Raw genomic sequence first — 13,407 nt, 5'->3', positions numbered from 1 at the left:
AAAATGTGACCCGTGAATAGGTCACAGGTCATCCTTTCAACATACATTATACCCGTGCTCAACCTTTTCTTCAGCAGAAAAAAAACTTTTGTATATTATCTTCCCAAACTAAACATAATATCATCCGAGCGTAAGATTGTCTCAACAGGCCTCCCATGGCTTTTTTCACACATTTGAGTATTCGGACGTCACCTAAATGAGGACGTTCGTCTACCAACTGCCACGCGGCTCCAATGCTCTTATTGCTCAGATTTAATCCAATTGACTTTGGATCATGTATGCTGGTAAGATCAAAGTGAAGACAGAAACGCTGCATCACTGGACAACTTGTACTGTGATGCAGACGCCTCCTATGGGGTGGATCCTGGTTTGGAATCCGTGGATCCCAAGGGCGTCAAAAGATCACTTAGTGCGGATTAATGAAAGTCAGGGGGCAGTCACTGACCTAAACTGACCTTGATCAGCCTTTTGTTTTGAGAATGCGATGCTTTGAATAGTACTTGGCGCCTAGCGCACCCAAATATCAAAATAATTGTGATGATTTTGAGTCATGTTCACATTCTAAAGGTCTAATAGGTCACTGACCTGATATAAACAACGGTGACCTTTTGCTTATAGGAGGTATCTAGGTAAAAAATGTTGCGTGGGGAGGCCTGAGGGCACTTCAGACACCGATCTGAAGTTTAACCTTGTTTGAACTGATTTGACCAGACGGTCCCGACCTATGGATATCAAAATTTGGCAGAAATAATTGAAAGAGTTCTACCTACCCTGTGAGTTTCGTGTCTGCCTCTCTCAGATTTTGAAATCTCAGGGGATCAAACTGACCTTCCCACCCAACAGCACCACATTCAATCGGCCACCCGGGCGCGTGTTAAGTTAATTTTGTTATATTGTTCCGGGCAGCCATCATAAAAAATATTGTTTTCCACACACGGGAAAATAACTCAATGCCTTTGACCACATGTTTCATAAATACGAGCACAACTGCTGCTTTGTGTTTGTCACAATCCAAAAACACGCAAAAGCTTTGCTGTTACGTCGTTCCATCTTTACCAGGCCAGTAGGCCGTGAATGGTGAACCGGGCACTGGGTGGTTTGATCCAGTGCCACCCTTGGGCGCCATCAAGCAGATATGGGAATAATTTGGGGGAAAATCGCAGAGAGCGACGGCTTCATCAGGCGCGATGGAGGCCTTTGCTGTCGTAACACGCGCCCGGGTGGCCGGCTAGATACCCTTCGCTCGGGTGGGGGGGGGGAGCAATTTGACCCCCTGATATCTCGGGAACTAAGAAAGCTGGAGACACTAAATTTACAGGGTGCATTGACCTGTACGTGAACTCACTTAGATCAAAAGTTTGAGGTTCCTAGGTCATGACCTTAGAGTCAAATAAGGTTAAAAAGTTCAAATTTCAGGTTGGTCTCCAAAGTGCCCCAGAACCTAGATAACCGTTTGTAAGTAAAAGTTCACAAGCTCATCTTAAGTCCGTGACCTTGTTTCGTCTTTTGAAGGTCATTGTGATAAAAAATCATAGACGACTGCTCTGAGTTTTGCATTTGAATAAGCGACAAATACTACGCTGGGCAGTCTGTTTCTAAAAACAAAATGTTGACCTGGGTCATTTTGGGTCAATGACCTATTCTGACCGCTAAGAAGTTCATGGAAGATGTATAATGCGGTTCCTGCGATCAATAAATTCGAAATGAGCACCACAAACTATCCCATACAGCAGGCCCTAGAGTAATAAAACAGGTTGGTTATGGCCTCGGTCTGATCTTTATACCTGACCTTAGGTCAACGTTGTGTGATCACGATATTTGTTTCCTAAGAAAGCCTCTCAGAGATGTATGGTTTCGTCTAACACTCCGTAGTTACATCAGATTGAACGATTCCCTAGAAATGGGCTTCGCTGAGACCATAGCCTGACTTTGACCTGCCATAGGTCAGCAACAGTTTAAGGTACATCGAATTTTTTACATCAAACAATCCACTATTCAATTGTCTAAAGCTATGCAAAATTTGGTATGGCTACGCCACGCCGTTCGGAAACCATTGGGAACAAACCTTCAGTGGTGTGTGTGTGGGGGGGGGGGGGGCAGGGTCAACTTGATCCCGCCCACCCGAGCGCGTGTTAAAGAAACGCGCTTGTTCCTTAGCAATATCATGATGACAGTTGACTTTTTCTATGGTTCTGCCCAACGTCATTAAAAAAGGTTGACACGTTCAACCACCTCCACAAAATGTGCAGCCGTCTGTGGACGCTAATCGGCCATTCCCTGGAATGGAAATGACATCTTGCGTCATTTCTTTGTGCCGCAGCATTCAGAACATATGCAATATCAAGGCAAGCCCTAAAAGTATCTAGTCACATGTTGCCACTCGGACACGCAGGACTGATATTGTGGTCGCTCGCCCTGATGTGTGCTACTTCACACGGGAACCACAGTCGATCAGCCCACCAGTCAACTGATCCAACTTAAATGGATGCACCCAGGCTACCCTAGGCACACTGAAGCCGGTGCATACACGCCCCACGGAGTCCGACACTGGACACCTAGTATGCGATGTCAGTAACGAGGGGCGTGCGGAGCCGGCAGCCGGGGCTCGCTGACGGTGCTACATTGTTGCAGTGCGGAATCCACCGGCCTGTTTAGGAAAGACAACACACGAAAGGCGTTCACTGCTAAATAAAAAGTTAAGAACGGACATCATACGATGTTGAAACGATGACCTTTGACCTAGGTCGCAAGGCCACACTTCCAATATTGACCGAGGTGCACTTTTTCCGTTCCGCCGAACGAATTTTTGCGGTCTCGACAATATATAACTTGACAACTTTCCGCGTATCATCATGGCTGCCACCGCCCTGAGAACGTAACAATGCCAAGTCCAGTTACGAAAACGCGTCGGGGCAAATCTCGTGACTTATAAGCAAGCGGGACCTGATATTGCGTCCGGTGAGATGTCCGCGTCAGATAACTGCTGGCACCAATTTTCAGTCAAATGTGAGACATGACCATGCCTGTCCTGCTGCGCCGCATGGGAGACCATACCAGTGTGCTACTGCAACGTTGCAGATATGCACCGCTTAATCAAGCAACCCACATCTAATACCTTGAAAATAAACAGCACAAACGTGAGAGCCTCATGCCGGTGAAATCATTGGATCAACCATGACCTTGCTGCCCAATCCAAGAAAAGTAATACGGTACCGTTTTTTGGAACGGCCTTCACCTTAAACCATTATGAGCGATGGAGGAGACAAAAGATGCCAAGTCAAGATAAAGAGATGTCGCATGTCAAGCAAATAGAGCCAAGTGGACGCGGAGGCTCTGCGGTCGCGGCGACACCCTCCATTTATTTCGCGAGACAAGGGAAGCTAGAAGCTTTGCGGAGGAGGTTCTCCAAATCCGAAGCGATACCGAGGTCGCTGAAACGCGCCTTTACCCGCGGGAAAATACCTCGCTTCGAATCGCGGTCACGGCTATGTGCAATCAGTTTGAGCTTAACAGAACAGGATGCATTACCATATTCTACACAACATACGCTTACAATAGTCACCGAAAAATGAATGAATGAATTAGGAACAAAAAGCCGGTGCTCGCAAAAGTGAACCATGACCAAAATGTACTACCTTCACAGAGCTAATGCATCAGCAACTTACTTCCACGGCATGAAACGCGAAGCCCATATTACCAGCGCAGGACACGTGACTCCATGGGATACTAGATGCATATGATTTATCTCAGCCGGGAATGTGGGCAGTTTTACATCTGAATCCAGTTGTCTCACATACTATTTCATCGCATTTCTGCTAACCGGTAGGATAATCTTCTGATAGCCCATTCAGCAAGCTTCTGATAAAATCACGTGAGCTTGGCGGTAACGATACTTCTCTGGGCCGGGGTGAAGCCACGATTTAGTTCACGAGAGAGGAATTTGCCATTCTTCCGAAATGGTTACATGCCAATTCCCAGCGTGTCTGCCAGCCTTGCTTTCCGTGACACACCGGCTACTCTCGGTACGTACAAAATAGCCGAAAACAGTGGTTGGGTGCTTCGCCTCCCTTCTTTCCCTAACGTGAGGGACGACGCATTTTCCAGAAAAGATACTGGAGGGTGCGTTCTCTTCTGGAGAGATGGCCGAAAACAATGCAGTCAGCTCATCTTTTGGTGAGCATTACCTTCCCACAATTTGTTGACAGGGTTTGAAAAGATAAAGCAAACTATTTAATCAACTGTTTTTTCTCCCCCTCCCCCCTGGGTACACTACTCTGGGGAAAATGCAAGAGCTGTTGTGCAACATGCATGCATGCTCCCTTCATGCAGGCCATATACCAATGAGCATACCCCAGTGGGCATGGCCATTTCTGTGATGCTGTCATCAAACCCAGCAGAGCTCAATGTCTTATGCACCTAGTACCAGTGGCAATCCAGGCTAGATCCAGAGCAATACAGCAATCCAGAAAGCAGGTGTTTGTCCTGCAGATGTTTAAGTCCTTGTTGATCTTTAAAAGGCCTCTGCTTCTCTCCCAGGTTTCAGGCAAAAAATAGTTCATTTTAGCACTTAAGCTGATTCAATTTTACAGCTATATGTTATACATCTTGAGCAAGTGAGAAACGTGTTCTAGAGAAAGTTTACATTGCACATTCCCAAACCTCCATGAATGTAGACTGGGGCCCATAGGGTTCCAGGTAGTGTTTATATGGATTCCAAACACCAACAAAGTAGAAAGCATTAACCCAAAGCTTTGTTGCATAAATGAGCCTTAACTATGCTCTGGTCTAAATCAAGGGCTGTTGTGAACATAGTGTAACTAAAATATTATTCACATCAAGGCAAAGCATATTGCTTATTTTCTCATACCAGAGAAGGGTACATGTTCTTAGCCAACTATTAGTGTATAAATCAATGCTTTGTAAGTCTTACTATTGGGTGTAAGTCTTACCTCTTAGTAAACACCCAACCTACCACACTATGCATATCAAGACAGCACACATATGCAAACTAGGATTAAGTCCCATGTCCATATATATATTGCATATTTTGTAAATGGTTCTAGGCAACTGCAGCATGTGCATAGAGCATATGTGTATGCATACCATGAAACACATATTAAGGATTTATTAATTAAAGCACAAAAGACAAAAACTCAACATAGCCAGACCACATCAATGAAAGGTTATCTAAAAATAGATATCAGACATCTGGTTATGCAATCTTATATTTTTTAATATCAAAAGCATATAGTTCAAGAAAAGGATAATTTATCACATGCCAGTCCTTTCTTAGAAACAATTAGGAGAATGTACATACCTGGATAGAAGTCATTAGCCTTAGACATTTTCACTCTTGCCCCAGCTTCTTTTTGAAGCTGTGCAATGGTTTCTCCTCCTTTCCCAATGATTGCCCCTGCAGCTGCACTGGGCACCAATATCTTGAAATGTAGAACTGCATCTGAAAAAATAGTACACAGCATATTTTATTAGTCATGCAAAAATGAGTGAAAATATAAAACATTAGTTACTCTACAGCTCCATGCTTTTTGAAATCTGATACCTTAGTATCAGATACAAAACTGAAATTTGATGCTAAATTGGGGTTCCAGCTAGCTTACATCAGTTGAAAATATGCCTTGAAATGAATACACACATAACTCAGTAACATATGGAACATATTTCATAAATATTTACAAACTTTAACCAATAAATCTGGGTGATTGATGCAGCATAAATATGGGGCAATTGACCATGTGTCTAACATGGTGGAAAATGTCAATACACCTGTCCTGTGCAAACATGGTTCTGGATTCAAAACACCTGAATGGATTATTCCAATAACACTTCTCTGATATTCACAGGAACATGAACATATTGATTTCCTAACAATTAGGTTAAATATTATTACAATAATAAACCCTTCCACATCAAAGCACAAACCACATGTATACTACTGAACTTGATAATTTTGAGCAATCAAGTGTAGCCAGTTATTTGCAAGCTTCATTTGCAGCCAGGAAACACTGGTAACATCCCTTCCAAAGGAAGCTAAAAAACCTAATTTTCGATCCAACCCAGTCAATGCCCGATCAGCTGATTCACCTGCTGCCGCCGCCTGCCATGCCTGCGCCCCACGCCCTTCCCCAAACTCCGTCATTTTTACCTGTGCTGGTTTTGTGAGGAGCTGAAACAAAGTTGAAATATGGACCACACATTCTTCTCGTATGGTCCACGTAATCGGGTGATAATATCTCTTCGTCCAGAGATCCCACAGCCATCATTTTCACCAGGCTGTACGCCCTCGACAACCGAGGGAGAGAGAGGGAAAGAGGCCTGTGTGATGGGAGAGAGTGTGAGAGAAACATATGTGTTTCGTGGTAGCACAATAGGATTTAGCTACAATAAGAATATAAGCCTAAAACGTTGTTTTTTCCTTCCAAGTCAACAAAATTAGTCTGTAAATAAATATTGCTACTTTGGAGTTTTTCAAAAGTATCCTTTAATCATACTCATGATATTTATAGCTGGACTTACATTTTAGTTATAAGTTGTTGTACTCGTCAGCTGTTCTCGGAGCTGGGTGCAGGCAAAAGGAAGAGCATTACTAAATTCAAAGTACACGATGCATTCTTTTTGTTCCACCTGTTTTTTAATCTGCATGATAATATAGTTCTTAAATAATTTGTGGGAGAAAAAGGTGATAAAAAAGTTGCGTTACGTAATGTCGTAGTCATAGGTTAAAGTACATCACTGCAAGTGAGGTGCTAAAATTAATTTTGAAGTTGAATATTTCATCAGTCGCCATTGGGTTGGTGTGCAGCATTCTCGGAAAGTGAGGGTGTCACGGCATCCACGGACTCCAATCTTGTTGCCAACCTATTGTTTACTCGTCCTTTAAAAGACTATTTCAGCGGCGATATTGTTGCTGAACACATATGAAAAGAAATGTTGTCACGAGCCCCTCGTCATCGCAGCGCGGCCCGCGTTCGGCATCGCCAGGTATTCTCGGAGCAACTCGACCTTGACTGTGCGTAAAGGCGATCGGGTAGTCAGGACCACAGCTCTCATGTCAGATCTCAAACTAGAATAAGGCCTGGCCCACCCGCTCCTGGACTCATGCACCTGGTATTGTATCAACTCTCGTCTGTTTCGGTCGATTCTGCCTTGGTTTGAGGGGCTTAGTTCCTATTTCATCGGGGGGGGGGGGGGGGAGGAGGGCGCCGACCCCCCGAGTTTGAGAGGAGTGGACCAGCTCCGAGGCGAAACCAGTCTGTTGGCGTATTTTGGTGGACGGCTGAGCCGTTTTTCAATAATCGCTTCCCCCCCCCCCCCCCACCTGCTTTGTGAAACTGTGCCCTCATTGGGTTTCGATCGTCTTCGAGGACTTCGCGCTTCGAACGACCTCGGAAATGTCCACCCAGACCATATCGCAGTCCTCCATTGCTTAGTCTGAAAACGCGTGCTGCTCAGAGGGTATCGTGTCAGCATGTCCTCCCGCTCCCCGCACAGCTGGCTTTCATACACTGCACGTTTTCATTATCCTTGGATATCCGCCTTGGCTTACGCATTGCTGGCGTACGTCCTGGTCACGATGGCAGCCCCTGGCTATTTGAACCAATACCAATTTATGACCCCACGAGCAGCAGGGCACAGGACAGGTGTCAGTGCCAGTACGGTGGCAGAGGACAGGGTCTCCCGCTCGCTCTGCATAACTTGGGGCAAATATTACGCTACCGTCATGGCGGCAGCGAAACAACGTACAGCCCGGCCTGGGCTGCCTCCCACGCGCTGGCCCATACGCTGGGGGCTGGGCTTGAGCTGGCCCATCGGTTGGGGCTACGTATCCTCAGCAACAACGTCCCCGGCATTGTAACACAACTCCCGCGCATCCATCAGACCCCATGTGTTTAACATCGTTGTTAGACCGTCCGCTCGCATCGACCAGTGACCCTTCCCACAATCCCAGACGATCTGCAAAAACCGATCCTAACGGCCAGTACAAGTCTAGGTTACGTGAGCAAACCAGAGAGCTCTGGAATGAGAAGGGTCTTCATTCACTGGGTTTCGATCATTTGAGTGATGATCGATCTCCCCCGGTCCATTTTTGCGGGAACGATTGAATGTTAGCGGTCCTCCGCTCTGTACGGTAGCCTCTGCGCATCGTCTCATCACGGTCCATCTTGGTGCGCGGGTATCACGCACATGTACCATACGGCAGCCTCTCCAGCGCCGGAGGTGTGCCCTTGTTGACCCCCGAACTAGCCCGAGGCACGTCATCTTCGGCTGCAGAGGATTGGGCTGACCGTGTGTCGTTCAACTGCCTGGTTTTATACCCAAGTGTTTGTCTTCGAGTGCCGGCTGCATCGTCACGTGATGGGAAACCACCGGCCATCTTGCCTTGACTTGCACGGAGAAATCGAAAATGCAGCATTTACTGATTTCAATATGAAATGACAATACATCACGTGGGTAAAACGTGGCAGACGTGTCATGAAAATGGGATAGGACAGGAGGACAAACTGATCCATTCGCTACAGCCGCACTGGGTTAATTTAAGCCAGTTTAGCGGCATCTCCAGGATGTGTTTGCAAAACCGACAAAATTTCCTTGAACTTCCACACTCACTGAATGCAGAACACGGTGGGCAAAGTGGCGCTATCAAAACATATCATCGCACGCTTCCTCTCAGCTGAATCTAGTATCTAGCGATCACCCAACAACGACTGAAAATCAGCAACTCGACAACATCACCAAAAGAGTACAAACACCTCGCGCCATCCGCCCCCAGTCATCTGCTGAAGTGTCCAGGGCGCCGGTGAAGCGCCATTCCACCATCACGCCGAATGCCGCCTCACATCCACTGAACGGCCAGCCGTCCACCCGAGAGGCCGGGCTGGCATCCCGGGCGCAGCGGGAAGCGCTGGCGGCTGCTCGAGCGGCCGCGTCCCGCTGCCCGATGCACCCGACGCCTGCCACACACACGCACACACTCGGTCCCGTCGAAGCGGACACATACACAACATTGTACACTCGGGAACACGCCGCGGCTGAGAAGTCGTAGCACTACTGCTTCTTGTAGCTACGCAGGATCGGATAGATGTTGTCGAAGGCGTCGTAGATCTGTTGTCGAACCTTGGCGCCTGAAACGCGTCCGTCCAGGTTACACCAGCGGAACGGTCGCTCGATGAGGACTGATCATCCTGTCATTCCAGAGCAGTCTCTCATGGCCGCGTCCTTCATGATTGTCCACCTGGCTCCTCAGGCTGTGATCACCGATCATTGATCACACGCCAGTGATCAAGGCGGGAACCAAGATGCATGATTCGCTGGGGCGTAGCCGGAGCTCTAGTTAGACATATAGGCTGTTCGGGCCCATTCAAAATATTGGATACAATCATATCCTCTGCACCATGTAACACGCATCCATGAGTTGTCACTTGGTTTCTAACCTGACACACTTTTTTGTTGACAATTTGCGCGAACAAAATTCCGGATTTCGACGGGTTCGTTACGCAATTGCCCATTTCACCCGCACTTAGGCATGGTCCTTGTATAGCCATGGATGTGTATATGTAGGCGTGCAAGTGCACATGAATGAATGAATGAATGAATGAATGAATAAACGAACGAACGAACAAACGAACAAAAAGAAGAAACAAAAAAATCAACACACAAACGAGTGACATCATGCCGATAAATGAACCCCACATGGCCTAAAGGCTTGCCCGACAATACCATGCTCCGCGTGCGTCGTGGTGAGCACTGCCAATTAGCTGTCCAGGCCCAAAAGCCAATCGAAGCGCAGATTTCAAGAACTGGGGACACATGTATCGGCGGTGGCGGCCCAGGGATGTCTACTGCACTAAAGAGCTGGTTTGCTCAGAGGTTGGACTATATTTATGTTGGTAGATTAATGACGGTGCCCACTTGGAGGCGAGGTATTCAGGCCACCGCATCATCTCACGCCTGAACGATCTGTGACTTATGGTGTCCAAAATAACGCACAACTACATGTGTCGCCAACTAGGAGACAATGGCCATTCCAGGTTGCGTGTGTGTCATTTTAATAGCAAAAAAAGGTTTGACACAACATTCAAAATTACATTCAACTATGCGCATCACCAGCTGGGAGACACACAATGGCTGCTATAGATTGCGTGTTTGCCATTTTAATTACAAAAATTAGTTAACAAATCAGCATATGGAAACGCAAAAAGAGCGTTTTCCGAACCGAGTTCGTCATTGAGGGCTTTACCACAAAGCCAAAGCCCAGAGTGGCTATGGGCGGGTACAAACACAGGAGAGAGGGGAGCCGTCCCATCGCTAACCAAATTTAAGACAATCCCAATAGCACTGTATGGGAACAGACGAGGTGAAAGTCGGGTCTCAAAATTGCCAAGCCCTTAGAGTTTCTCTCCCTCACTCGCTCGGAACCCTCCGTCTCGTTCAACACCTCAGTGATTAAATCATTCACTCAGCAATGCAACATGCGTTCAATTATTCATTCCACTACGCATTCATCCACCCACCTGTCAACACCACTTTGCCGGACACGAAGATGAGCAACACTATCCGAGGTTGCACCATTCGATAGATGAGGCCAGGGAACAGTTCCGGTTCGTAGCTGTAAACATAACAACTTCCTCATACAAGGCTGAAACAAATCATGGACGAACACATTTATTGCGTTGCTTTTACGAACCATTGCCGGGCGAAGTTGTTACAAGTTGGTAGTTCCAATGCTTACAACTTCGGCTCGTTTTGAATGTGTGCAAAATTTCATGAATAATTTCATCTTGGTTCTACAGAAAGCTCTTCAAAATCATTAGCAGTTCTAAGCCTTCAAATGAACAGCGAAAAGACAAATGAAAATAGAGCATTCCATCATGGTTCAAGACGCAATGTACCACCTTGGTCCTCAGTATGATTTTTCGAGATGAGCCAAAGTTCTAGGTCTGAAGTAAATGAACTACAATAACTTCGCCTAGTGTTAGCTCATAGAACACAACTGACTGACTTTAAACTATTACTTGTTTCCCAATTAAAGACGCTTGGCCTCAAAACACATACGGATCAGACCAGCTCAGCATAAGGCGCTCGGCGCCGGCGCAGGCTGCGTGCCTGCCCCGTACCTGCTGAACTGGTTGTGGGTGAGCACCAGACCTTCCAACCGGATCGGAAACTTCACGTCACAGCTTCCAACCATGTTCTGCACTTTGAAGTCCGCAAACTTGGCCTACCGGTCAGGGACGCCACACGTCAACGGCACGTACGGGACCCCGCAGCGCAGTACACTGACCATGAGATGTTCGATGCCTCAAAGGCATGACATGGTTTCTTCTGTTGCCTTCTGGCAACAGCATTTCACCAGCGGCCAATCTCACGATGTTAAATCGCATCCATAATCACAATGCCTAGTATAACGTGAGGCCGAACCAGGCCAGTTTCAAAAACCTCACTAAATCATGGACCAAACAGTCGTCTTCACCAGGCAAAGGACCATGCGTGACAACAAGACTCCAACAAGGCGACCAAGAGCCGGAAAGAGGCTGGCGTGTCGGGAGCCCCACCGTCCGGCGCGCCGCCACTCACGTCGAAGCCGAGCTTCTGGATGATGCGCGCGTACTTCCTGGCCGCCAGCCGGGAATCGTCCTCGCTCTTGGCGCCCGTGCACACCATCTTGCCGGAGCTGAAGATGAGCGCGGTGGTGCGCGGCTCACGGATCCGCATGATGACGGCAGCGAACCGCTTCGGGTTGTACTCTGCATTGCGCGCCTGCATCGCGATCTTCCGCAGGTCAAGCTTGCACAGCATGTTGATGGTGGACACGATGTTCCTGCGGACGACGCAGAAGCGTCAGTCCAAGCGGTAACAAGTCAGAATGCAGATCTGGAAGAGTAAAGAACCCGGCCAAGGCAAAAGATATGCGGGCGCGGTGAAGTCGTTACCCGTCATCGCATGTAATGAAAGCAACAACTGTCATCAAAACACCAAAGCTATTATTTGAAAACCGCGAAATTACCAAAATTATCATTTCAGACTATAGGTATGCTAGCATATTCCACCATAACCCAGCTCTGGTGATCCCTGCTCCCAGCCGCCTCACTGGAGCTGCGGCACGATGCCGGGGTCGTTGGAGGCGGGCGTGAGCGGCGTCATGGGCGCCGGCGTGGCCGGGTTGTAGAGGCCCGACTGCGGGTGTGATGGCGTGGCTTGCAGCTGGTGCACGGCCGGCGACATCATGGGCGTCTGCGGCTGCAGCAGGTTGTGCGGCGTGAAGCCACCCAGCTGCTGCTGCTGCTGCTGCTGCTGCTGCAAAGCACGGCAGGCTGTCAGGCAACTGCTGTAAGATGCCAGGCCACTGTACACGCAGGTTCGCAATGGCGGCTGCCGGAGACCACAGTGCAGCACCTTGACGGGGCAGAGTTAGAAGTGAACTAGAGCAATGGTGCTGAGAGGGATGACATGGCTGTCTGCATCTAAGAGTGAAACCAGAGCATTGATAACTTCCGCACAAGTGCGATTGTTCCCACATTTTTATGCAGGATGTAGTCTGTTCTGATATTCAGTGGTAGAGTTGGTGGTGCCTCATGGTTAAATAAAGCCTATTTATGTTGAGCGTAAGCAATTTTACCATCAAAATGAAAACGAATTTTCGTCACAAGCTGCAGAACCACAAATAAATTTCATTCTTCCTTTCGGCGTTCTTTGTGTGCCTTTTGGCGCCATTTTGGTGCTTGGCGTTCTCTCTGCATCCAGTCACTCTACCGGAGCTCTCTGCAAATATCAGGAAGATGAGCGCGTCGAGGGCTGTTGGCATCGATGGCATACCACTCCTTGTGGTGAAAAGGTGATTCCTTGTACTTGTAGCTTATTTTCTACATCTTATTAACTTCGTTATCACATCAAGCACCTTTCCGTCCGTCTTGAGGATCGCGCGCTTCACCCCGGGGTTCAAGTCGGGCGATCCATGTCCAAAGCCGCGAGGCCTTTGACGGCGTTGACAGCGGCGTCCTCCTGAGCAAGCTGGAATGGTGCGGACCGTCCTCGGAATGGTTCTGGGACCACCCAAGCAGTCGGAAGCAGGTGGGTAGGGGTGGCTCGGCTATCCTATCCCACGGGGTGCCCTTGGATACCTTGTCGGCTCAATCCTGTTCCTCATCTTCATCAGCGGCTTATTCAGCTTCCTAACCCATGATCACCTACTTTTCTACGCCGATGAAAACCAACTCCCCGGCTCGGCCACCCCCGATGCCTGTCCAACCGTGTAAGCCCGTGTCGGGCAGTCCATTCAGTGCCTTCAAAATTGGTTCCAGTCAAGCAGCCTTAAAATGAGCCCCAAAGGACAGACCTCATGCTGATCGGCACCAAACCCTCCAACACAAAGACTGGCAACTTCCACATTAC

At 47.9% G+C, this 13,407-nt stretch overlaps 1 protein-coding gene across 1 annotated transcript in view; it reads right to left on the bottom strand.

Moving 5' to 3' along the window:
* LOC119107853 (RNA-binding protein Nova-1) overlaps window positions 1–13,407 on the bottom strand; it is a 31,422-nt gene that overhangs the window by 13,574 nt on the left and 4,441 nt on the right. Inside the window, exons 4-8 of the mRNA XM_037231420.1 lie at window positions 12,107–12,312; window positions 11,593–11,836; window positions 11,133–11,236; window positions 6,164–6,333; window positions 5,318–5,458 (exon numbers count right to left, since the gene is read on the bottom strand). Coding sequence (XP_037087315.1) covers window positions 5,318–5,458; window positions 6,164–6,333; window positions 11,133–11,236; window positions 11,593–11,836; window positions 12,107–12,312 — 865 coding nt within the window. The remainder of the gene's footprint in view (window positions 1–5,317; window positions 5,459–6,163; window positions 6,334–11,132; window positions 11,237–11,592; window positions 11,837–12,106; window positions 12,313–13,407) is intronic.

This window comes from Pollicipes pollicipes, unplaced genomic scaffold (genome assembly GCF_011947565.3).
Source record: "Pollicipes pollicipes isolate AB1234 unplaced genomic scaffold, Ppol_2.1 Scaffold_2555;HRSCAF=2994_pilon_pilon_pilon, whole genome shotgun sequence".
NCBI lineage: Eukaryota > Metazoa > Arthropoda > Thecostraca > Pollicipedomorpha > Pollicipedidae > Pollicipes > Pollicipes pollicipes.
Note: the sequence above shows the minus strand (reverse complement) of the source record. Positions and strands in the feature narration are given on the sequence as shown.